Genomic DNA, 22,965 nt, shown 5'->3' on the forward strand with positions numbered 1-22,965 from the left:
ATCACGAAAATTTCTAAATTATTAACTCAAGATATTTTAGCTGCCGCTGAGGGAAAAACCCTACGAACTCAGACAGTTTGGCCGACTCTTTTGTTTCGTGTTTCATGGGCGATACAGAAAAGTATCGTCGTCGATAAGGAACACCTTTAGAAGCATGAAAATACAAACGGAGTCAGACGTAAACAAAAGCGTCATCAGCTGGTTCTGGGAGAGTGGTGAAGATCTGCATTTCTAACATTGCAACCATTTAAATTAGCATTCAGCGGTCTTACGACAAGTACGACAGGAACAGTAACAATTCCGTTGCTTGTTTACCCGGACACACGATCGCTTCGCGTTCCGAGTCCTGGTGAAGGGTGCTATATCTGTCCGACTAATTTCACCGACTAATGCGGATCTTTGAAACTTGTGTTTAAAAAAAGCTTGGGCATTCAACCACGCAAGGACCTTGTGCATTGCTACAAGAGCTCATAGAGCCCTAGCATTAAACTGTTGGGGAACGTTAGGGGGATCTCCGTATGTTGCTTTAGCTGCTGTTCATTGCTTTGTTGAGTGAGCGGTAACTGATTTTTTTTAATATGCAAAACCAGGGTAAGCGACTACTTGGGGATCACAATTAGTCACTGATTCCTTTCAAGTCTAGTTTCTATCTAAACCACCTAAATGCAGTCCGTTTATTTTATCCTTATGTAGTACCAAAGCTAAAAAGAAAGGCCGTTTTCTTACCAAGGAGGCTTGTCCTTGGGGAACCTGATGTACTGAAGCGACGATATCCTAAGCGCTACTACTATATGACCAAATCTACAAAAACTAATATTAAGGACTCTAAGCCAGTGAAAATGATATTTTCGTACTAGACTCTTTTGCTTAGTGTTTTTCAAGACAAATGACCTTTGCCGAAAGTACACATTGAGAAGTTCACTACTTTGCTTCGTCATGGTCGGTTGATTTGAATTTTATCGAAGACGCAGACAAAAAACGGTCCGTACCCCATTCAATTATTTGTACCTAAATTTGTTAGAGAGAGAGCGCTCTATCTGTTTAGAACTAAAACTAGAAGCTTTATTGTTTAATATATTGATGCTATTCGGTGAGCGCAAGGCTTGAAGGCTCAATGCAAGTTACGTATTGTTTCCATCGGCCCAGTTTAATATTCAAAAATAATCGAGGAGGTCACATTGAAAGTAGCCCGGTACTAGAAGATAGTTTTCGATCACTTGATGAGCCAAACCCGCCTCATTCAAACAAACAACAAAATTGCATAACAAGAGATATACTAGCTCATTACGGATGCCACGGGCCCATAGATTCAGATGAAACTCTCAAGTTTAAATCGTGAAGAAACATAATGTTTAGGATGAGCGTTGCCGTAAACAGGGCGTGATAAGAGAGAGAGAAAAAAAAAAAAAAAAAGCCGGGCTGCGTCAAACTTATTATAATAACTACTGTAGTAATCGCCATATTATGGATTATTATCGCTACTATTATAGTTAATAGATTAAAACCCCCTTAGCTATTCGTCCGGTACGATTTGAGCGTCTCACATAAGTTGAACAGCTACGAAAACTGTTTTAGTAATCTTCCTGTAAATCGTAAAAACTCCGATGCCTACAATATATAAATAAAGACGTTTCTATTTTTGCTCAGTTGTCAACGCTCATTCCGTTACCAATTAGATCAGGCAGACAAAACGTGCAGTTTTCATCTTCAACACTTCGACGGTACACTACCTATATTGTTAATACAAAAGCCTTGATTCATCCAAAGATCCATACAACTTAGAGAAAATTAGTTACCATTTACAGGTTCGCCTTCTTGATTCTTATTCGTAATAACGTATTTCGTAACAGCCAGGCCGATGTCCCTAGTAAAGTAGATGTTATAGAAAAAATCAATTTTTTTTTATATCTCTCTTAGTCATGCTGCCAATCGATATATTTTTCTGTGTTAGTAAACCGTCGCTTATACATGGTAATTAATAGGCGTCCATATTTTTATGTGTTTACGAAAAATTTATGTTAAGATATACACTAACCTCTGCATGATTTTAAATACACTCACTTGAAGCTCTTGTCGATTCATTTTCACAACGTTCGCACGAAGATAAGACCTGCACTACCAATGGCCCAAGCAATTGTTAACGATGGGATAATACGATTTATTTCAATCGTAGGAATTTATTATTGCTACGACCTTAAACACCAGAGCGTCCGCAAAAACAAAGCAGGTAAAACCTTCCGAAACATTAAATCCTGCAGCGTCAAACAAACGGCGATTAACGGTTTTTGTTAGCTTTATGCCGCAAACAAAAGCCGCCAAGGTGTTGGCCTAAATTGACGTGACGCAATTGTTTTGTGTTAGTACGTGATACACGTTTTCAATTACGTACGTTTTTTGATTAGTAAAGGCCTACGTTACGTCGCAACGTCATAATATGAAATCGCTGTTTTATGCCGCTCACACGTAAAGCACAAGGTATCGTGACAATAAGTGTGCCTTCGTCTTTGGCAGTACTTTCAGCTCATTACGAAGTGTTACAGTAAACAGATATTGGGTCACAGCTGTATACAAAACTGAAACCCACAGCACCTACTCAGTAAGTTTGGGCCAGTGCAGAATTATAGATACAACTAGATATGTATTCAGTATGTAGTATCAGGAGCAACATGCAGATACAAATATTCGATACACGAAATGATGAGGACTAGGCTTCAATATCGAGGCTGCAACTTCAGCGTCATCCTGTAAGGTCACGTAGAACATTTAAGTTTTGACGTCAATTACTCATGAGTTTAGGCGCTTTGTCTTTCACTACGATTGTTGAGACACAAAACATGTTCTGCTAAAGATGACTCGTTCATCGTATGATACCTTATTCATTATATTCTTCTGCGTATACCTCTTACGCTGTCCCGTTATTTTTACACTAATATTCGGAGCACCCTTACACAACTAGTACGCATTTACTGTCAAACAGTTGGACCTTATTGCAAAGTTTCATGTTCATTGCGTGTAACTGGCACTTAACCAGATGGGGCTGCTGTGCTCTACGTCCGCCAGGGAATACCCAATATAAACGTAAATAAACAATCGATTCTGTTTATCAAGTAACCTACCTATATCGGGAACGCTTTTTACGGTCATAAATATAAATCACAGACAGCTGTTAGCTTCGAAGCAGTTGAGCTGGTATGACAGCCTCATACACCGGTTATATACTATAAGCAAAAGTTATATTTTACGTCTGGTAATTAAGCCGCCAGGTGTTAGCACACCGCTATTAGCAGCCACTGCGTGGTAAGTTGTGACCAACGCTAAGGTAAGATACAGAAGGGAAGATTGGTCGCGAACGGCTAGTGTCGAAAGTGGAAGCAATATTGAGACAAAAATCTGTGAGTCTGATGATTATATATAAACTTATTTACTGCCGACAAAGGCGTTTTTTAGATAAAGCCCACCCTGTGCCATTTCGATACTTTCTAAATATCTACAGCGACGGCAAGCCTGGGTAAACGTTCATTCCAGCTATTATCATTGTATTATTGAGCCCGTGACTGGCTTAGCAGATGTCATTTCTGCAGTCCTGGGGGCCGAAAAAATCTTATTCTTTTAGAGACTTTGAGGTCTGCGGCAAAATCGCTATTTGATATTTCGCATCAAGCCATCTTCTAACAATGCCATTCTCGTTTCTTGTCATACTTTATCGTAATGCTATACTGTGTCGGAGAGATAGCAGGATATACTCGGGAATTAGATTGTTCTGGGCGCAATTAGCATCACGGTTACCATTACCTGATAGCATATGCTGGCGATGTCGAGCTCAGTTGGTATAGATCTGTTCTACGTAACGTATTGCCGTAACACATGTGTTCATTCCGTGACCATCAAGCACGATTCCAACGAATACCCACAAATGATTTCGACATTTTTGCGGTCCAATTTACTGTGAGTTACGTAAACAAAATTGGCGTTTAGATAATCTCTGACTGGGGTTTATTATGCAAATGGCAGAGAAGTATGATTCTTCGATGTATTGGTGCCGCATTGTGAAGGATCGATCAAATTAATTGTATTCGTCCACGCATGCGCTGCTCCAAAGTGTAATAACAGTCGTGGACTAAAAGTGATGAAAATGTTCTTCTTTGAGGTCGCGCTCATTGTAGCGATAGCCAAAATGAAGTCAGGCAGCTACCCTGTTCCATTACGAGATCTAGCATCGAGATCCAATGAAGTTACGTGTTGTCGCCGTTAGCATCAATAACAACGAGAAGTTGCCGAGTATGCTCGAGCGTGTATTGATACAAAAGAAATCTCAACTTCTAAATGTTCGTCCTCTAGCCTTTAATGTGCAATCATTTTCCCGTAACAAATAACAAAGTTGGCATAAACGAGTCGCTTCGCACTTTAAAAGGTACGTATTTTCGAAGTGAACTACCGGTAGTGACAGTGTCGTAACATACATGATTAACTTACTGATAAACATCAAGCACTACTACTGTAACTACTGGCGCACCGTAAGTTATTTCCTTTCCTGCCCCAGTCGTTTCTCATGTCCGGTCTTCCATTTGAGTCACTTCGAACAGATGGAAGTAGTTTATATCGGGCGTAGAGTATTTCTTCTATTATACCATATTAATACATTAAAACTAATGTTTTTTTTTTGGTGCTGCCCTTTAAATTTACCGTTTCACAAGTCTGCTGGAAGAAGTCCCATTCAGAATGGCAAGTCATTGATGCTATGTCTAGAAATAAGACAATTGACGAACGGTGCTACATGAAGTTGTTTGTAACTTGCGTGTTGATGATGTACGTTAAGATCCAATCTGACTTGCATGTTCGGCAGCCTTCGAGCGCCGCCTGGCAGAAAAGTACAAGAAATAACGATATAAACACCTAGAACTCAAATGTATTCCTGGAAAAAGAAACCTACGAAGAAGAATGCCTGTTGATTGGTTGAACTTAGGCAATCGTTGATAGAAGCAAAGGCGAGCGATCGATTGGCTTGTATTGTTACAAAGAGCCGTATCTGCATCCGCGTTCAGCGTATGTCGTAATCGAAGTATGTTTATCTCGTAAGCGTATTTTGTGCTATTTACAAAGAATTGAGGGGCTGTCACTCGAACAATGCCCGTTCTATAGGCACCTTTATATGTCTCTGAAATGAAACAAGTGTTTCGCTAAAAAGAAAACCTATAGACAGCTACTGGCGCTCTGGAAGGACGATATACCAATATGGCCGATTCTGGCAGCGAATCAAGCTCGCGCGTTACAAAATTGCCTTTGGGGTTTTCTAGGGAAAGAACAACTTTGATTTTAACACGCATGCCAGATAGACGGCCACAACCGTCACCGAAAGTAGATGCATCATCGTATGTAGCACTGCACCCTCGTAGGCACACAACACTTAGGACGACATTTAGAACAAGCCTCCGGAATAGAAAGCGTTCGCTCTGATTAGCTGAACGTTTGAATCGCAGTAGTAAACAGATGCCATATATGAAAAATCGCTGCAATAACTAATTAAAAAAAAAAAAAAATCTATCGAAAAATTACAAGCTATTTTATTACTCTGTGCTCATTTCTATTACGAGTAGTTAGTGGTGCTTGAGCCGGAGTAAATTGTCGCCAGAACTAGCGTTCGACTAGCCGATAGTAAGCTTACTAACTGCGTCTTGTAAAAGACCTTTTGACATATCGAAAGTAAATAGATCTCTTTCTTAGCTTCATATACCTATTATTAACGTTAGGCATTTTCCGTGCTCTTTTTTTTACCACTTGATGTATTGGATCGGGAGTTCGAGCCGTATGTAAGCATTGGCCCAAATAAAACTATGTAGATTCGTCGTGTTCAAGCCCGTGTTTTGCTGCGGGGTGGCCGCGACCCGCGTGTCCGGTCCAAGTAAGCACTGGTCTGAGATTTGAGCTCCAACCGGGAATTGGTCATTTTACACAGATTATAGGGTCCACGCAATATTTGATCTGATCAAAGTGGCTAGATAGAGGTCAGACGCAAACATACTTTTGTATTCTATGACTGCGCGCTTTTGTGGTTACATCAGTGAATTGTTACTGCGATCATTTAAATACAACAGTTTGTGAATGACTGGCACGGCATCGTTGCTACTGCCCGCTGACTTGGATAGAGAACGTCGAAACTTAGCGTGAAACTAGAAAATAAACCGCCGCTTTGAAGTCCGAACGCGCAGTTGGTTTGGACAAGCCCAGGATACTTTTGCAAAATATGTTGGACGCTGTCTAACGTACCACGTATAATATAGATAACAGAACGATGCTTAGAGAACGGCTCCGACGACCGTGGATCACGTTTAATAACTTCTATATAAAGACTTCATAGAAAAAGGGATACAAATTTACAGAGCGCTAATTCCTTCTTAAATTTAAATTAGGGAAAATAGTCCAGTATATGAAATATAGTTTATCAGTACCAGTCCTCGATTCATTTAACGTCACTCGCATATTTTCATCGCATTTATAAGCAATGATCGAAATGTATCGATTTCAATGGAAAAAAGTTTTCCTTTCCGAATTTTTCATAGGATACCCTCATATCAGATTAGTTAAGGAAAGCGTCATGTGGAATATAAGACTTCTTAGAAAATCATAGACGTCTTAGTTGCTAAGACTTTGTTAACACTTTCTTAGTCTAGGTAGTGAATTGATTTAAAACTCAGCACCTAAATAAACTAGGCCAACAATTTAGATAGAATCTGTAATCGATCAATTTGTTCACGTTGCTTTCCTCAGTGGGAAGCTCAGCTTGAAAAAATACGGAAAAATCACGTTAGCCGTCGTTATTTAAAGGCGATCTTTGAACGGACCGTGTTAGTGTGTGTGTATATATACATATACACCTTTCTCGGGATTCGATAAGAAGCTTTATGTGTATGGTCAACGCATAGATCAGCTTTATAGCAATCTACGATGTCCTTTTCGGATTCGCCTTACGCGGCTCGTTGATCATGACTTCCAGTGGCTAGGCGGGACGTAGGGTCTGCTTGTGCCAAGCGACTTGCGAATTTCGGCACGTTCGTAGTATCCCAGTCTGGCGTTTTTAAGAGGGGTGTCCTTTTGGATACTCTTCCATTTACACCGACCATGCCTCGGATACGCCCTCTTCATCATCCTGTAAATTATTTTCAGAATAATTGCTCCGTGATCCGCATGTCCTTGAAGCCACCCTAACTCTTTCCTACCCTAAGTAGAGACTAAACATTTTAGCTGTTTTAAATCATATTCTGGCAGTCAGTAACAGATGAATGTATCACATTTTGTCCTTACACAGTGATCCTAATAGTTTCTGTGTGCGAATTCGAATTCCTAGATTCCCATCTGTGAGTTCTAATCAAACTGATATAGTTCGCCTAGTATTTTCCTTCCTGCCATCCTCAAATGCTATACTTATAGATGTAAACTATTGATATTACATCATGTAAACAAGCAATAAAATAGCTCTCAGTTGTACCAGGTATCGAGTAATGTGTTTACCATTTCGTATTACGAAATTACGTATTATGCGAAACGATTATATACGATAGCCGACAATTCATAAATCGTCTCCGACTTTCCGATTACTAAATATGGCTATATACTTAAAATTGTCGAGAAATAGCTTCGTGGCCTATCAAGTGAGCCTGCCTCGCATAACAGCTAGTATCTCGCCTGCCCATAACGCACACATTCTGTCACAATTCTTCAACGCCTATAATGGGTCGCTACATTTCTATGGCTGTATACAGTAAACAATGTTAAATGATTGCTCGTAAATGAAGATGATGTTCATTAACGCACATTGTTCCGTAGGTTAGTTTATCTGTGATTAAAATATGTACATAGACAAAACGACCTCTTCACTAATTTCGGGGCAGCTGATTTTGTCTATATGTCCATCTGTAATCGCAACGAACGATATATTACTAGATAAAGGAGCAGTCTGGAGAAGTTACGCGATCTATCACGAGAAGATGACAATTTTATTTGGCATTTTTCTCTTCATTTGCTCCGCTGTATGTTTGCGCGAACTCCGACCCCAGTTTTCTTCTGTAGCTCGAGCTCAATCAAATGCACATACATAGGCCAAAGGCACACACGTTGCGAAGCCGTTCACACGAGATCACACAAAAGGTCATATTTGAAAAGATCACGATATTTCATTTCGAACGAATTCAAATAGCTCGGGTCATTGACAATTCCAATGCGTGATAGTTGCATTGATCATTGTAGTTAATTCGCTATGTGATAAAGTCAAATGATTGATAGTCATTAGCTAGAAAATGGATCGATGAAGATTGTTAGCTGGTCAAAAATGAATGGGCAAAGCCTCAATCACTCGTTGGTCTGACCTCAGCTATGTTTACATCTGCTAAGTGGCGGCATGAAGACCAATCTGGTACGGTTGACTCTAAGTAGAGAAACGATTTTGTCAACTTCGGCCAGTTGTTTTAGTCGAGTATCGGTAGTAGTTGTTGTCGGTTTAATGGCGCTTAATAAGTTTATGAAAGTACGGTCCAGAAGAATCTTGTCATCATCATGGACGATCTTGATTTTGTAGTGCCAACCTGCCGTTTAAAGCTAGATTTAGAAAGATGACGCTGTTACATTCGTAACTCATTCAGTTTATAGATCTCTCAAAACGTGACCCGTAGTAGGCGTTGGGTTGCCGGAACTAGGACGTTGGTTTTCTTAATGAAACGACTTATCGCAACGTCATGCATATTCGCCTATTCTATTGCCTATTGCTGCTCATACCACTGCGAGCTCCCAATAGGACTGAATCAGCTTCATATAAGACTGCCCGTTAAAGCCAGCTCGACATGCGTCTCGTCCTGACTATGGGAAGATTTAACGCGATTGCTTAACCTATATGACGTCACGTGCCTTCTCACCAGACGCGTAAACAAGACCCTCGAAAACCTTTTTTTATATTAGCTATTTTTTATAGCTATTTTTTAAATATATATATATATATATATATATTTTTTTTTTTTTTTAAACTCCCATTAAAATAAAACTGATTGTGCCGTACTGTAGTTCGGCTAACTGTGTTTTTCTAGCTCCGATCAGACTAGGGTCGATTCTGATAGCCTGCATCGAATAAATTACGTTTACAGATAACATCAGCTATACATAGATATGAAAATCTTCACAGACGCTAACACCTCAATGTTGGCTAGGATGTACAACAGTTCAATCCAAGGGCTTTCACTGGCAACGAATTGGTTAACGTTTATTTGATACTGCTAAATATAGAACTGCAACTTCTTAAAGGGAAACCTTTCCCAGATTTATTGACCTATGAGCAGGATAATGTGACAGGAACATGGTTTTTTTTTTTAGGGCGCAGAAGAGGAGCGGCCCAGTTTAGCCGCCCTTTGCCAGGTGTTGTTTCGTCCCTCCCCGGGTACAGCAGTGCGCAGTTTTTCGCCGTCGATTCCCCATCTAAGTCGCATACAGAAAACAAAAGCGATTATTATCTGTACCTTTTAAAATAATACTTTGCTTTGTCACATTTATGTATTCTACATCACTATTATTTATTAGTTATACATACTTTAATACATAATTTACCAACCGATGTTATTTATTCTCTAATAGGCAACGTCTTACATTGCGATACAATTGTTTCATGCTCAGTAGTTATTAAGACCTCGATTGGGAACGAGTGAGCGATCGATCGATGCACGAAGAACGTTCCGGCATCAATATACTTCTCGATCTTCAGTAATCGCGTGATACTGACAAACCTGTACAAAAAACCAAGAATCGGATAAAGGCATACGACGCTATTACTTTATTTGCTCGTAATGACTAGACTAGATGAGACACATTTTCTTAACAATTTCAGTCTATTAATAATAGTTGTTTCTCATGTATAAATGCTACAAAATTCGAAGCTTGCCGACCTGTGATAAAGCCTTAAGCTGTGATAAAGATTGTCTCAAATTGTTAACCTGAGAAATTTGTTTTTCCATTATGTTCTATCGAACTTTCATTAAACGCTGCATTGCAAAATCGATGCGTCATAAGTGCTCACCGAATGATCTCGGCACGTAGAAATTAGAGCGATACAACAGAGATAATGCCCTCTAAGGGTACCTCATACATTGCCATGGATGGCCGGAAACTGACTGTATGATCAAGCACATGGTGGCCGACGGCCTGCTTTTCATGCAAATCGAACTTGTTTGTGCTGCATTTCTTTTTGAGAACTCTACAATAAAACATACATTCTGTAAATTTTACTGGCTTTAAACATTTGTATGTTCCCAAGTTGTAGTGTAACATATCTCTTCCGGATAGAGCTGTGGGAAAGGAATTATTATTGGTCTAGGTCATTTGCTATATGGGCCAACCTAAACTGGTTCATTCCATCTACCGGCTAAGGTAACGTAACTGTTACTGCATCTTCGGTCGCGCGTCGAGAGGTACAACCATCGTACAAAAGCATAACAACGTTCAGGTGTGCAAATTCTGCGCCTAAAATACAAGGTACCTAAATAGATACTTCTTTCCTCGTAGCAACCTAACTGTTTGTTTGTTTGTTTGTTTGTTTGTCTGTTTTAACAGCACAAGGAACCATTGCCGAAATTAACGCTAATGGTCAATCAATTTGAAAATATAATTTTCCTTTGAAAAATATGCTACCGAATTCGGAGACGTCTTACGTACTATAGAGATGTGTTAAAGCTATTTTGCCTAAGTACCCTTACTTCAAGCTTGGAATAATTCTACGATGCATACAATAGTGTACTGACCGTGTCGTTTCAGAGGGGACGAAGACATTTACAGTTATATTCATTCCAGGTACGCTATACGAGTGTATTTTCTACTCTATGAAATTAACTTTCACATCTACATATTATCCGAGCTAGGTCGTGGGTCAGTGGAGGAATAAATGAATAAAGTTTCCCTCGTCTATTCAATTTACCATCGAGGTAATCGTTAGCGACTGGCGCTGGTTCGTTTCGGTCAGTGCTGAGTACTTTGTTAGAACGAACTGACGGATCTTCGAATAATTCTAAATAGTTCGCAGTTGCACCTCTGCCATGTTCACACCAGGTTGGCCATTGACTTGGCTATTTCAAATACACTTACTCCATTCTGTCAAATAGATATTTGCACAGCATTGATAGCCTCGTTAATCTTTTGTACGCCCATTTACCTAGCTGTTTTCTGAGCTGATACCTCTCCGTCGTAACAAGAACTACGAAACAATTACCAGGTCAGCGTCTCCCTGATGTAATAGCTAAACCTTGCTCACCGCGGTTATATTACGATGACTGGAGTTAATATTGATCATTTTTATCTGGTGGTAGAGTATACGAAGCGGTCGTTTCAATAATAAGTCTATACTGTCGTTTAACTCACCCTCTTCTTGCCGCACTTTGACGAGGATATCTACTTTCTACCGTTCGGTGTATTGTCAGACGATCAGAATGTTCGACTTTACCTAAAGGTAATTTTAATTCTTATCACAAATACATTTGTTTTGACGTGTCTTGGACACGAATTTTGGCCCTTCCTGTTGGCAGCACGACAGACTAGAATTTAATGTGATTCACACTTATTGAGTTTCTAATCATTGCATCAGATTCAATTTTAAGTAAATAAAAAAGTACAGTTTAGTTATATTTTACTCACCGCAGATGTTATAGAATTACTTTCATAAATCAGGATAGGCTGTCGACAGAGGAAATTCAATAGCGAATCCCGCACTATTTTAATATGTCCTTACAAAGCAGTACTTAGAAAATTTCGCCGTCGTTAGAAAGCAGATTTTTCCATCTATACGGCCCGTCTGATTCACCCCGTACTCTTTAACATAACTCATTAAAGCATAATTATATTACATGAACAAATTAAAATGTCAACTATAACATTTTAATAAGAGGAAAACTAGTTTTTTTTTTACATGTTTATATATATTTATATTGCTAAAGATCTCTAAACTATCGAAATTAGAGATCAGCTTGGCTTGAACACGTCTAAGATGTCAAACGCTACACGAGCTTGAACAGCCAATGGATTGAATGTTGTTCATTGGGCTTAGGGTGATTCACATACGAGTCAAGTCTCAATGTTTAATCACGATTACGATGTCACTCATCGGTAAGCCAGATCAATTTATAGGTCTATCTCTCTCTATGAAAAGCAAATATATTCAAGGATCTGTATTTAGCACCACAATAACGTCTAACTCTCTCGGGGATTTTGTCTTTTATTAAATCCAAGGCTCACAGTGTTCATCGGAGGCTCGACAGCGAACGGGGAGGAACTGCTATTCTTTTCGCGAGTACTGTTATATTCACGGCGGCATTTTACTTCGGTATTTTCAGTTTTTTCTTTTTGTCTTCTATGTCTATAGGTGTGTAGCGATCGTCGTCAGCTTCATCTTGAATTAATTTGTACATTTTTGGGGCATTTTCGTTCGCAAAGAATAGGTGCCGCATGTTTTTCTCCAGTGTCTTGAAACTCGGTCTGATCTTTGGCCAGCTTCTGCAAACAAGAAACCATATCAAGTTTGCCATATTTATATTAAGCAATCCAGAATGACGGCGGTGGCAATTATGGCGATTAACACGTATCGATACCGTCATCAGATACATATAATCAAACCCATAAGAGCACGGAAGGGTATTTGCCTCAAGCAGGAACTTGAGTATGACCTGCAATCCAAGCCTATCTCTGCGGAATCGGAAAAGCAATTGGCCTATTACGCCCAGATCAAACTTAGAATATACCTAACCTAGGCTAACATAAACGGCGCTCATTAATAGCAATACCTACGATAACTTCCTTAAAATTTGCCTACTTCATTTGTGCCTTTTTAAATGAAATTAAATCACCGCATGAGGATAAAGAAAGCATACATTTATTTGAACTGATTTTATGTTTTGTTGAACTACAGAGCTGTTTATTATCATAGGGACCTTACAGTCATAGACTAGATTTAAGACATTTTCTTATGTCGATACGCTCCATGGCATTCTTCACCATTATAAGCTAAAAAGAACACGGTGCTTTCTTTATTTGTTAGAACAGAAGGGGAAAGTAAGTCGTACCTCTGCTATAAACAAGTAAATTTTCCGTTTAAAAAGAGTCAATTCACAGTTGAGATTATCCATGCTACTGTTAATGTCGTAAAAACTCTCCAACTGTCATACTGTTCCCAGAATTGTTCTCAATTACGTATACATAAGCTGCCTTCGGCGCTGTGGAATCGGATATCTGTGCTCGCCATTTTGATCTTTGGCAATTTTGACCATTTCGTCTGTTTTTTTTTTGCGCGAGAAAAGCACCCGCCTACATCTGAGCCAAACAACAGAATACTTCCTGCTTTACTACGCTCAAATCATGATTGTCATACTCTTCGGAAGCTCAATAGCCTTCGTAACGGCTCTTCGCTCCACTGTGAAGTACACGAAGCGAACCATAATTTTTGTTTACCATAAATAAATGAACGACGGCCCTGTTTATCCTTTGCGAAGCAATATAAATGAATTAACGCTATCTTCCCGCTTGCTAATTCTGTAAACGTGGGCCAAATTGTACGAAGCGAAGGCTTTAAAAACAAACAAGTGTCGAAAGTAGTGTTATAACATTGCAGACATACCCATAAAAGCTAGTAGCAATGGCTACAGATTTCAATATTGTACGTCGACCTACTCAATAGAGATAACTATTTTTCGGAGGAAAATTTGATTATCATCAAAACAAGAGATTAGCCAACCGTGTCCAGTCGCATGCTTCGAATAACCTCATTCTACGGTACCTGGTACAACTTTTAAATATTCTGTAGAGCGACTTGGTAAACCCGTGGGGTCGTCTTGCTTTATTGCTTGCTTCCCAAATTTCTTCCGAAGATGCCCCGCTCGCTAATAGAAATACCTTTCATCACAAAGCAAATACAACATATCGCAGTATCCCATTTAGATTGCCGCAATTCAGGGTAACATACAAAGAGCTAGCTTCAGGTGTGTCAATAATTTTTGAAGTTTTTCTAAAGTTCAGGCTGTCAGTCTCTGCTTAAAATAGTTTCCTTATATTCTGATTGGTATGCACTGGAAAGATCTTACTGATTTGTAGTGACCAGAGTTGGTGATGATCGCTTGATGACCTCATGTTTTTTGGCGTTCTGTTTGACAGCGTGAAATGCCACTATTATCATTGGCAAGCTCAAATGTTGCTAGGGCGTCACTTTGTGTCTAGTGGCCCGATTAGATATCAACGATTACGGCAGTTGCCAACCGACCTCAGATACGATAATTCAGCTCGGGTGTATACTAACGTTCCATAGTATATAGCCGAAACGCTTGACATCCGCCTTGATTTTCGAATCGACCTTTGATTTGTTCGACGTAGACCAATCTCTACAAAAGGAATCAAATTAGAAAAATCAACGTTTTAAGTGTGCTCTTTCTCATTAAATGTTATTCCAAATATTTGTTCACGTTTATCACACGAAGATCCTAGTACACGAAGATCGGCGTAACAAGCAGACACAAGCGATACACCACAGCAGTCGACGAACTTCTACGATGTACGAATACATGAAGAAGTTCTATAGACAACAATTTGTAGTAACGAACCGTCGAAAATTAACTATCAAACCCATTTATTTTGTGCCTGCATAATCGCTTTACGTGTCAAAAAAGGCCCGATCATAATCATTTTAATTGTTAATGCAAAGGGCAGCGTTAAGGCACATGCGAACGATGACGACGACGACGACAGGAAAAATCGCCGCACGGCCTCATAACCCGTCCGACACGGCGGATGTGGTTACTTTTCATGTAATCAGTTAATAGCTTGCGGTGCCTTGCCGCCGGGGCAACAGATAAAGCCATCATGCGAAGCTCGACATACACCTAATGGGCTAAACCTCGTAGCGGATATGGTGCAATCCCGTTCAAACTATAATAAACTGTGATCATGAAACAAGTGGTATACATAGTATGGCCGAAATCGGCGAGTTTAACAATCAGAAAAGGTTCTTCGCCTCCGAGAAGAACGTTTCTTAGGTGAAGATCACAATGGGCCGTCCCAGAATTTTCCAGATATCGTAGTCCACGACACACCTAGACAAAAACGTTGGCAAAGTTCATTTTGACGGTTAGTAAGATATTGCCATGCCGTACGGTTCACTGGAAACGAAAGCATGCGTTCATCGTCGAAAACCGGCAACAACCTATGATTACCTGTGATCAATATGGATTTTCAAATACTAGAATCTTTATAACTTCGTGTGATATTTTCTCTACATTCTGTATAGCTGCTTATTTTTTAAACGCCTATACATAGATCTATAGATTACCCCGTTAAGTGAAGGTCGGTTTAATGAAAGTTAGCATAGACAGTAGTGATTTCGGTCCCTAACGATAGCGAAGGCTTTGTCTGAGTACGTTTTGGGACGCTGTGCCCTAATAGATACTTTTAACTAAAATAAGGCCATAAATTTGCGATTTCTCAATGGCCTTTAACAAAGTAGACTGCACGTCCATAATAATCAAAGCATAGGACGGTCCCTTCAGATGTTTCAGATCGCGTCCTTCATGTTTTCGTTAGATGCCTAATAAATGAAAATTGTTCCACTTTGCACCAGCAGCGTTGAATTGGAGCGTAAAAAAAATTAAGTAGGTTATGACTAAACTAAAGTAAAGTAAAGCAAGATCTTTACATATCTAAGCTTTTATTACGACACCCAGTAACTATCCATATAGCACAGCATACACACACGTAACTACACGTAACACACGCAGCATCGACTGATTGTCTGTGCGTGAACCATCAATATGAAGCACAAACCTGGCAACGGTCTACAACGAGAAAATCTAACCAGACTACCTGGTAGCATATATTGATAAGACAGAATTCAGTCAGCGTGGGCCCTTTTTGGCTGACGTATTCCTTCGCCGGTCCGTGACGCATGTATTCTGTCACAACTAGTATTGGCTGTTTCGAGCAGTGTCCAAAGAAGGTAACGATATTTTTATGGTTGAGTTTTCTGTAAAGTAGGCAGGTAAAACTGGTACATTTTACGATTTCAGGTCAAGTTTTTGTATCGGACAAAAACATATATCATGCGATGCTAGGTTCACACATCACTTACTTACGTGTCAGCGCATGCTTTTCGGGAAACATAGGTCTAAATGACCTGAGTGAGTTTCAATTGGCCTTTGGCTGTCTGAAGCAATTAATCATTTTTATCCAATTAGTTCGAGCAGCTCTCTGAAGCAGTGAAATCTCTATCTAGCGAATCTAGTATATGTGGGTTAGCGAATATATAGCTAGAAATAGTAGCAGAATCTTAATTTTTTCATCTATATCTTGTATGCGTTGACCACATCTCGGAAAATGACTCACTTAATAATGTTCACCTCATGGATGAGGTGAGAATCGAACTCAGGGTAATTACTTTCCTTCACAGCAACTTCGTACACTCCCCAGAGGGCTCGGTTCACAGTCGCGCAGCCTCCTCTTCCTAAACGCTCTTGCTTTTCTAGATCAAAGTGGTCGATCTCCCAGTCAACTAAAAATCAGAGTTTATACACAGCTACGAGACAAGGCATTGCGATTAAATGAATTGAAATCATGATTGACGGATGACATGATCTAAGGAACTTCTATCGTTCACTGCTTTCAAATGTTGCTTGACATGTGACTGTGTCGCGTACGTTTCAGAAGCCGCATTGCCAGCGACGGCAGCCAGGAACCACCAAAAAGAAGAAATATGTTGCCAGTAAAGATTATTATAAATTAAAAAAGTCCACAGTCAGCCAATGCCCTGTAATCGAATCTGCAGCGGTAACAATATCAGCTAAAGAAATTTACCAACTCCAGCAGCTTGTCCAAGTGGTGTAGATATAAAGTCTCCGTGGTCCCTATAATAGCTGATTAAATCTTTGAAGCTTCGAAACGGCTGTACATCTTCCAGAAAAATTTCTCCATTACTATTAAGGTTTATGTCGTAGTGGCGTACGGGTGGTTCAGCGCTGCGTAAGAGACAAACACAAATCTAGCTTACCGATATCGTTTGCTTAGAAATAAATACAAAATTTTATACAAAGCAGTAGTACTGTGTATTGTATGAAAATATACTAAGCTACATTTCAAATAACCACGTCATACACTGGGCAGGTCATCGTCATTTTCCTGGTTCTGGTGGTCAAGCGTAACTTTTGTTATCGAAACCTATTTCCAACGTTAATCAAGTTATTTTTGCGTCTTTTTGGTTTTTTTTTTTTTTCGATCATCAAACAAATCGCCGTCATCGACATCGACACTCACGTGATTATATAAGTTAGCCACAGAACTTCAGCCCAGCTGAATGAATTACAAATAAAACCACTGTTTCTGCTGGTAAAAGACAGGATACAATGATGTTCTATTATTTCTTATCTACTGCGTCAGCTAGTTAAAGAGTTCAAAAGCTACGCTGGGGGCAGCACGCAAACTAACCTTCAGTGTGATTTGAGTAGTGCGTCTAAGCCTATTCTCGTTGAACGACTCTCGTTGGAGTACGCGGTCAGCTGAGTTAAAAACCCAGATAAATCGGAGAAATTTATCTTTACAGCTAAAAACTGGACGAGAGCGTTCATGGTTGTGACACTGGCGCCCTACGCATCCCGCCAACCTAGCGGTGCCTGAATGCATTTGAAAATTTCGAGTAAATAAAGACCTACTGCGTATGTGTTTTTCGGAATTTTAAACTGAAGACCTATACACGGTGGATATTAATCTACGAAGGGTGTTTAGAACGTTCTGAAACTGGATTACTAATAAGTGCTTTTACATCCGAAATTGTTGTCAGACATTACAGAAAATAGAACGTTAAGCTCTAATGATGTGCCATCCGAATTACTGCTTTCTGTTACAGCTACCAGATATCCAGTTCCATAGTAAGCCGCTGCTAATCGACACCGACATAAATATTGTTAGTATATGGCCCTTACATATATATTTGATTTGATAGGCACAATTTAAAGAAGCTTCCAGCGAAGTGAAATCAGTTCTCCATATTTTTTTTTTTTTTAACAAAAATTAAGGGCATCGCAGAAAAGCTGCCGAAACGGGGGGGGGGGGGTGGAAACCGTGCAGCGTGCTTCATGAATATAGTTTCCTCTTGGATTTATCACAGCCTCTTTAGATCTACAAGGTACCCCAGAGTTATACGATACTCTAGTGCAAATCTGGATAAGTAAAACCTGATAAACAGAATAAGATGACCTATCTAAAACTGACGGATGACAGTGAGTTGCGCTAAGTATTATTATGACAGGTTCTGCAGATTTTAGATAAACAATGCAGCTCCTACAGATTTTTAAAACGAATTGTTAGCAATCGCTATGAGAGGTGAGTTGCTATCTCTAATACGACGGTTGGCTACCTTTTCTATTTCGTCTGATGTTTCAAAAGCAAGTAACCTGTTAAGATAAGTTGTTTAGCTTATTCGTTGAAGTTGAAATAAATTTACAAATCTATTTCTTCAGCTTAAGTAACGAAGTTAAAAAAAAGCCGAATAAATATATTAACGTAAGTTAGGAAACACTTATTTTGCTTACTTTCCAGTGTGTAACGATATAACCAAAGTCCCATCTTTAGGTGCACAAAAAAGAAACGCTCCAATACGATCCAGCTTTATCAGATGTTCTTCGGCTCTTTCCCGAGAAATGTAGCCAGCGAAAGCATCACAACGGGTCATTTCTCGTCGTCGATCCGCCATCTAGACAATAGAGAACATGTTGGTTTTCGTTGCGAATAGATAACCAGTCCTGCAGCGTTTGGTAACATAAAACTGATTTTGTTTCGTTCAATTACGTAATTATCGTTTTCTCAGATTAGCACGCAAAGTAGATAAGTATGGTACTTCCCAACTGTAATATAAGTTACTGCGTCACCTAATTACGCTGAAACAACCTAACAAGGAATTGTGAACAGTTAAAATATACCACTTTGCTTCAGACCCAGTCGGATACGGCTCCAGGGTTCGAGGAGTAGCCCATTTTTGAGTTGGGTTACCTATTGGTGCTACAACCAGTGCTTAAAATAACGATCATTGACCATAGATACGTTTCATATCAAAAACAAAAGTAATTAGTGTTTTTGAAAATACCGGTTACTTCTTTATCTACTGAAAGGGTATTCTATCTCCATTCTAGTGGGGCATGTTGACATTGTTGTGTGCATCTATCTGAAGACGATTAACTCTATGGTCATTAGACCTAGGGTGTGATGTTTTTTTTTACCATAAAGCCGAACGAAAAATCTCGTCCATAAAAACTCGTTTGAACCTTGGTTAGTTAAAGTACCTTTGGATCTTTTCCTGCTTGGAATACCTGATGTCTTCTGTCTAAAATAGGTGTCACTCGTATTTGACAGTATGAAGCATTTGTTGTGGTTAATGATCATAACTAACAGACAGCCTAGCCCACAATTGGTCTTCTTAACAGTCATTTAGTTGTGTCCACAGCAAAAGTTATTTTATAATTTGTGTCTGGTGGTACTAAATAAGAGAGTTGGGGGATGCCTTATAGAACCTCTAAACAAACTATAAATAGGTTTAGGGGTTCTATAGGGTTTCCAAGCAGTTTCAATTAATAATGAAAGGTTTCCATTATTTTAATTGTTTCTGCTAGTTACTTTGAAGGAACTAACTGAAATGGCTACTTAGAAAAGGGCAGACTCAGTTCCGGAATCAAGGCCATATTTTTTGCACAGTCACACGCTTTCCTAGATGTATCCGTCAATTCATTTTTTCACGCGTTTCTACCTTTAACAGAAAAATAACATACGAATGTTTTTTGGCCTTACGGGGAAAAATATATATATATGACATTTTCAAACACCCTGTACACCTAGCGTTCGACTTGCCACTACGAATATAAGTGACGGTAAGCGGAATCGACTGATTTATAGTAGTTATATATTCACTGCTATCATTACATAACTACTAATGCGAGGCGTCCTTAGATTGCCGGATCTCACAACATAAAACTACGTATTTGGTGACATGGTGTTCCAACAGGGTACAGGTGAACTTGGATCGCAGCGTATGTTACAGAGCAGCTAACGTAACAGCGTCTGTTTTATCAACTGCAGGAACAAGCACTATACTCGACCTTTAGGTGTTTCTAAAATTAGTCGTACGTCTACTTGTTTATGGACCACATCTGGCAACTGGTTCACTGCTAGTAGCGGCTTGGAAGAAAGTCGAAAAAGATGGGTGTCAGTCTGACGCGCACTCCGGACATCTCCGTATCGAGAAGGCAAATGTGTCCATAGAATGTGGTCACGGAACACGGCCGATACATCAGCGGATGCATCAGCAGGTGCACCGATCACAGCTGGTGAGTTTAACTACAGCAGTGTAATCGATAGATTGTTTACTGCCTCGCAGAGGGCAAAGAAATCTCACTACGAGTGAGGCCTTCTTGTTGTGCATTAACAAACAACTGTCCGATCAATTTCCCTAAGCCGATTGCGCCTCAAGTGAAATGCTGGCATCCGTCAAGTTTTCTACTGTTCTAACCGTCTCTAGCTGTAACGTTCTTTGCCAGGATTTTCAGCGCAGAACCGTTCAACTGAACATCGCTTTCTGAGACAAGCGCATATTCGAGAAGCTCTCGTTGCAGTTCGCTTGACATTTGAGAAGGAGAAGATGAAAGCATTAATATAGTTAGAATTCAACAGGACCATTCAGGTTTCAGCGGTTCGTCCTATTCTGTTGACACAAATCGCTTCCGACTTTTCAGGCTTTAGCAAAAAACTCTTAACGGCCCTCGGTCCTGTGTTATAGTACGGATGTTATTCGCTTATTGTTGATGGACTACCGTTTAGCTGTGCATTTACCACGTACCTCAACAAAAGACAGCCGTCTAACTGCATCCGATAACTGTCGATTTACACAAAATAATCAAATCTTAAAAATAGAGAAATAACATTTATTCATTTAAGTACTGTTTTGGTTTAGGTACGACCTGGCTGATTTGAACCTAATGACTTCTAAATTGAAGTCGCAGGTGCGGTACCATTTCACCTGATCGTAGACACCCCCAGATAGTCTGAACCTCGTACCGTATTACGGAAGTAAACACCGGGCGTGCGGTGACACATTTTCCTTATGTAGACTCTGTACAGTGTCAGCAACGCTAAACCGGCTGTATCCAACGTAGAACAAGCCCCTTACTTGCTCTAATTTGACGTTTTAGGCGAACTTGAGAGATTCACGGCTAGTTTACAAAAACGACCTCGTTTACTACTCTACCCGACAGGCAGGTGGACGTATTTTTACAATAATGCGCAGTATCGGTGCTCGAAGGAGGGATACCACTACGTCCCTACTCGTTGTAGCAACTCAAATAAAGGATTCGAAATAGTTCAACCCACTAAGACAGCACACGCCATAATATTGAGACAAGAGGTACTCTATAGTGTTGTCTACAGCTCATAAAAACCGCCTAAAAGGTTGACATTTGTCCGCGTTTTGGTAAAGGTCAAAATCCACCTATAATTCGATCATCAATTTTAATAACATTCGAATCATTCCTAATTACCGTCATGATTAAGCAATCGAAAAAACTTATACTTAACACAATGTTTTAAGTCGTAACAAATTTAACAAAGGAGATACCCCGCCCTTGTATCGCAATTATGCCTTGATCCACAATGAATATGAGGTTTACTTTTTTGGGACTTGCTTTTTGTTCAGATAATACTAACTGCGGAGCTAATTTGCCGGTTGTAGGCAAGATTGATACAAAATTGTTCAGCTACCTGCTGGATTCTGTAAATTCCAGCTGTTGTTTTTTCGACATATGTCCTCATCATATACAATGGAAAAGCTAATCAACTTGGCATATCAATGTCCACCGTACGATAAACAGGTCTTTCTAATACCATTGAAGTACCGCACGCCAATCCTAGTCGTCACTGTCGAAATGTAGTAAACCACATGACTTTTTAGCTAAAATATTAATAAAATAAACAGCTGAAAATAAGTATTTTTCGTGTTCTACTGCTGCGGATAGCTGCCTTCCAGGAATAAGCGAAGTGTGTATGTGTCCGGATTTAAAGCTAGTCCACCACATGTTCTTGAATGGGAGCGATGGTTAACAACTGATAGGTTTAAACGAGGACTAGGAACTGTTGGGGAAGTTCTTAAGTTTTGTCAATTTTTTGCGTTTTCAAATAATGTAAATCACACAATGCAAGTCAGATCTTTGAGAAAGGTGACCACTGTAGCCAGGAAAAGGTTGAGTGGGTGAAAGCTTCAAAAATATACTTTGATGGCAAAGGACTCACACGTTGTAGCCTGTCGTTTGCTTTCTCCTGCTGTGTTTGCTCCATCAAGCGACGATTTTGGTTGATACGACGGTTTACGTTTCGTAATCAGAACAAGATAATTTGGCTGCTAATAGAGAACATTAAGCGGAGAGACATTTAGTCTACGAGTTTAGAACTGGTTTTCCCATAAACAACACGTCATGGTCAGCTCATTGGGGAAAGGGTCATATTTTCTAGGAATAAAAAAGCGGTTAGAGTTTGCTTCAGCTATCAATGTGATCTGCACAAGAAACCCAGTTTATTTGAGAATTTGAGGGCAATACAGAGTGACCCCGTAACGTTAAGGGCCATTGTAAGATAGAGAAAAATCGTATTCCTGCAGAGTCATGTGAAGCCTTGGTTACGGTGCTAACTATCGTTGGACTATGAGCCCAATTTAGGTAGTGGTCGGCTTATTCCCTGATTGTACAATGTACTAATCCTTTTTGACTAGCCAACGCGCTAATATAGTGCCAATATGACCAAACACAAATTCGCGTCAACGTAAGGGCAGTTTACCACATAAAAAATTTAACAACAACAACAACAACAAATCGACCAACAAAAAAGGCGCCTTATTTTGAATACCAAAAAACTATTCGATTAAATTCAGGGATTGGAAGATGT

At 39.7% G+C, this 22,965-nt stretch overlaps 2 protein-coding genes across 10 annotated transcripts in view; one reads left to right on the forward strand and one right to left on the reverse strand.

Moving 5' to 3' along the window:
• The first annotated feature begins 4,152 nt into the window (after positions 1 to 4,152).
• The window catches only part of LOC111259109 (insulin), a 57,141-nt gene continuing 38,328 nt past the window's right edge, over positions 4,153 to 22,965 (forward strand). Inside the window, exon 1 of the mRNA XM_086967729.1 lies at positions 4,153 to 4,411. The gene's annotated coding sequence lies outside the window, so the exon portion shown is untranslated. The remainder of the gene's footprint in view (positions 4,412 to 22,965) is intronic.
• Positions 9,215 to 22,828, reverse strand: LOC111259104 (tyrosine-protein kinase Btk). 9 transcript variants are annotated; one of them, XR_015310437.1, is made up of 11 exons: positions 22,318 to 22,825; positions 18,579 to 18,739; positions 16,849 to 17,009; positions 16,381 to 16,546; positions 15,823 to 16,021; positions 14,968 to 15,095; positions 14,306 to 14,387; positions 13,790 to 13,905; positions 12,256 to 12,513; positions 9,590 to 9,761; positions 9,215 to 9,456 (listed from the first exon to the last, which is right to left on the reverse strand). XR_015310437.1 is itself a non-coding variant. In XM_086967726.1 (9 exons), exons 1-9 carry the CDS (start codon positions 22,360 to 22,362, stop codon positions 12,336 to 12,338), a joined length of 1,236 nt encoding a protein of 411 aa, XP_086823852.1. In that variant the 5' UTR covers positions 22,363 to 22,825; the 3' UTR covers positions 12,220 to 12,335. The 9 variants fall into 9 exon arrangements, 2 of the variants coding, with proteins under 2 accessions (XP_086823852.1, XP_022686552.1); XR_015310438.1 differs by having other exon boundaries at positions 15,862 to 16,021; positions 22,318 to 22,823; XR_015310440.1 differs by lacking the exons at positions 12,256 to 12,513; positions 13,790 to 13,905 and having other exon boundaries at positions 9,665 to 9,761; positions 22,318 to 22,828.

The sequence above is a fragment of the Varroa jacobsoni genome, unplaced genomic scaffold (genome assembly GCF_002532875.2).
Source record: "Varroa jacobsoni isolate VJ856 unplaced genomic scaffold, vjacob_1.0 scaffold_294, whole genome shotgun sequence".
NCBI lineage: Eukaryota > Metazoa > Arthropoda > Arachnida > Mesostigmata > Varroidae > Varroa > Varroa jacobsoni.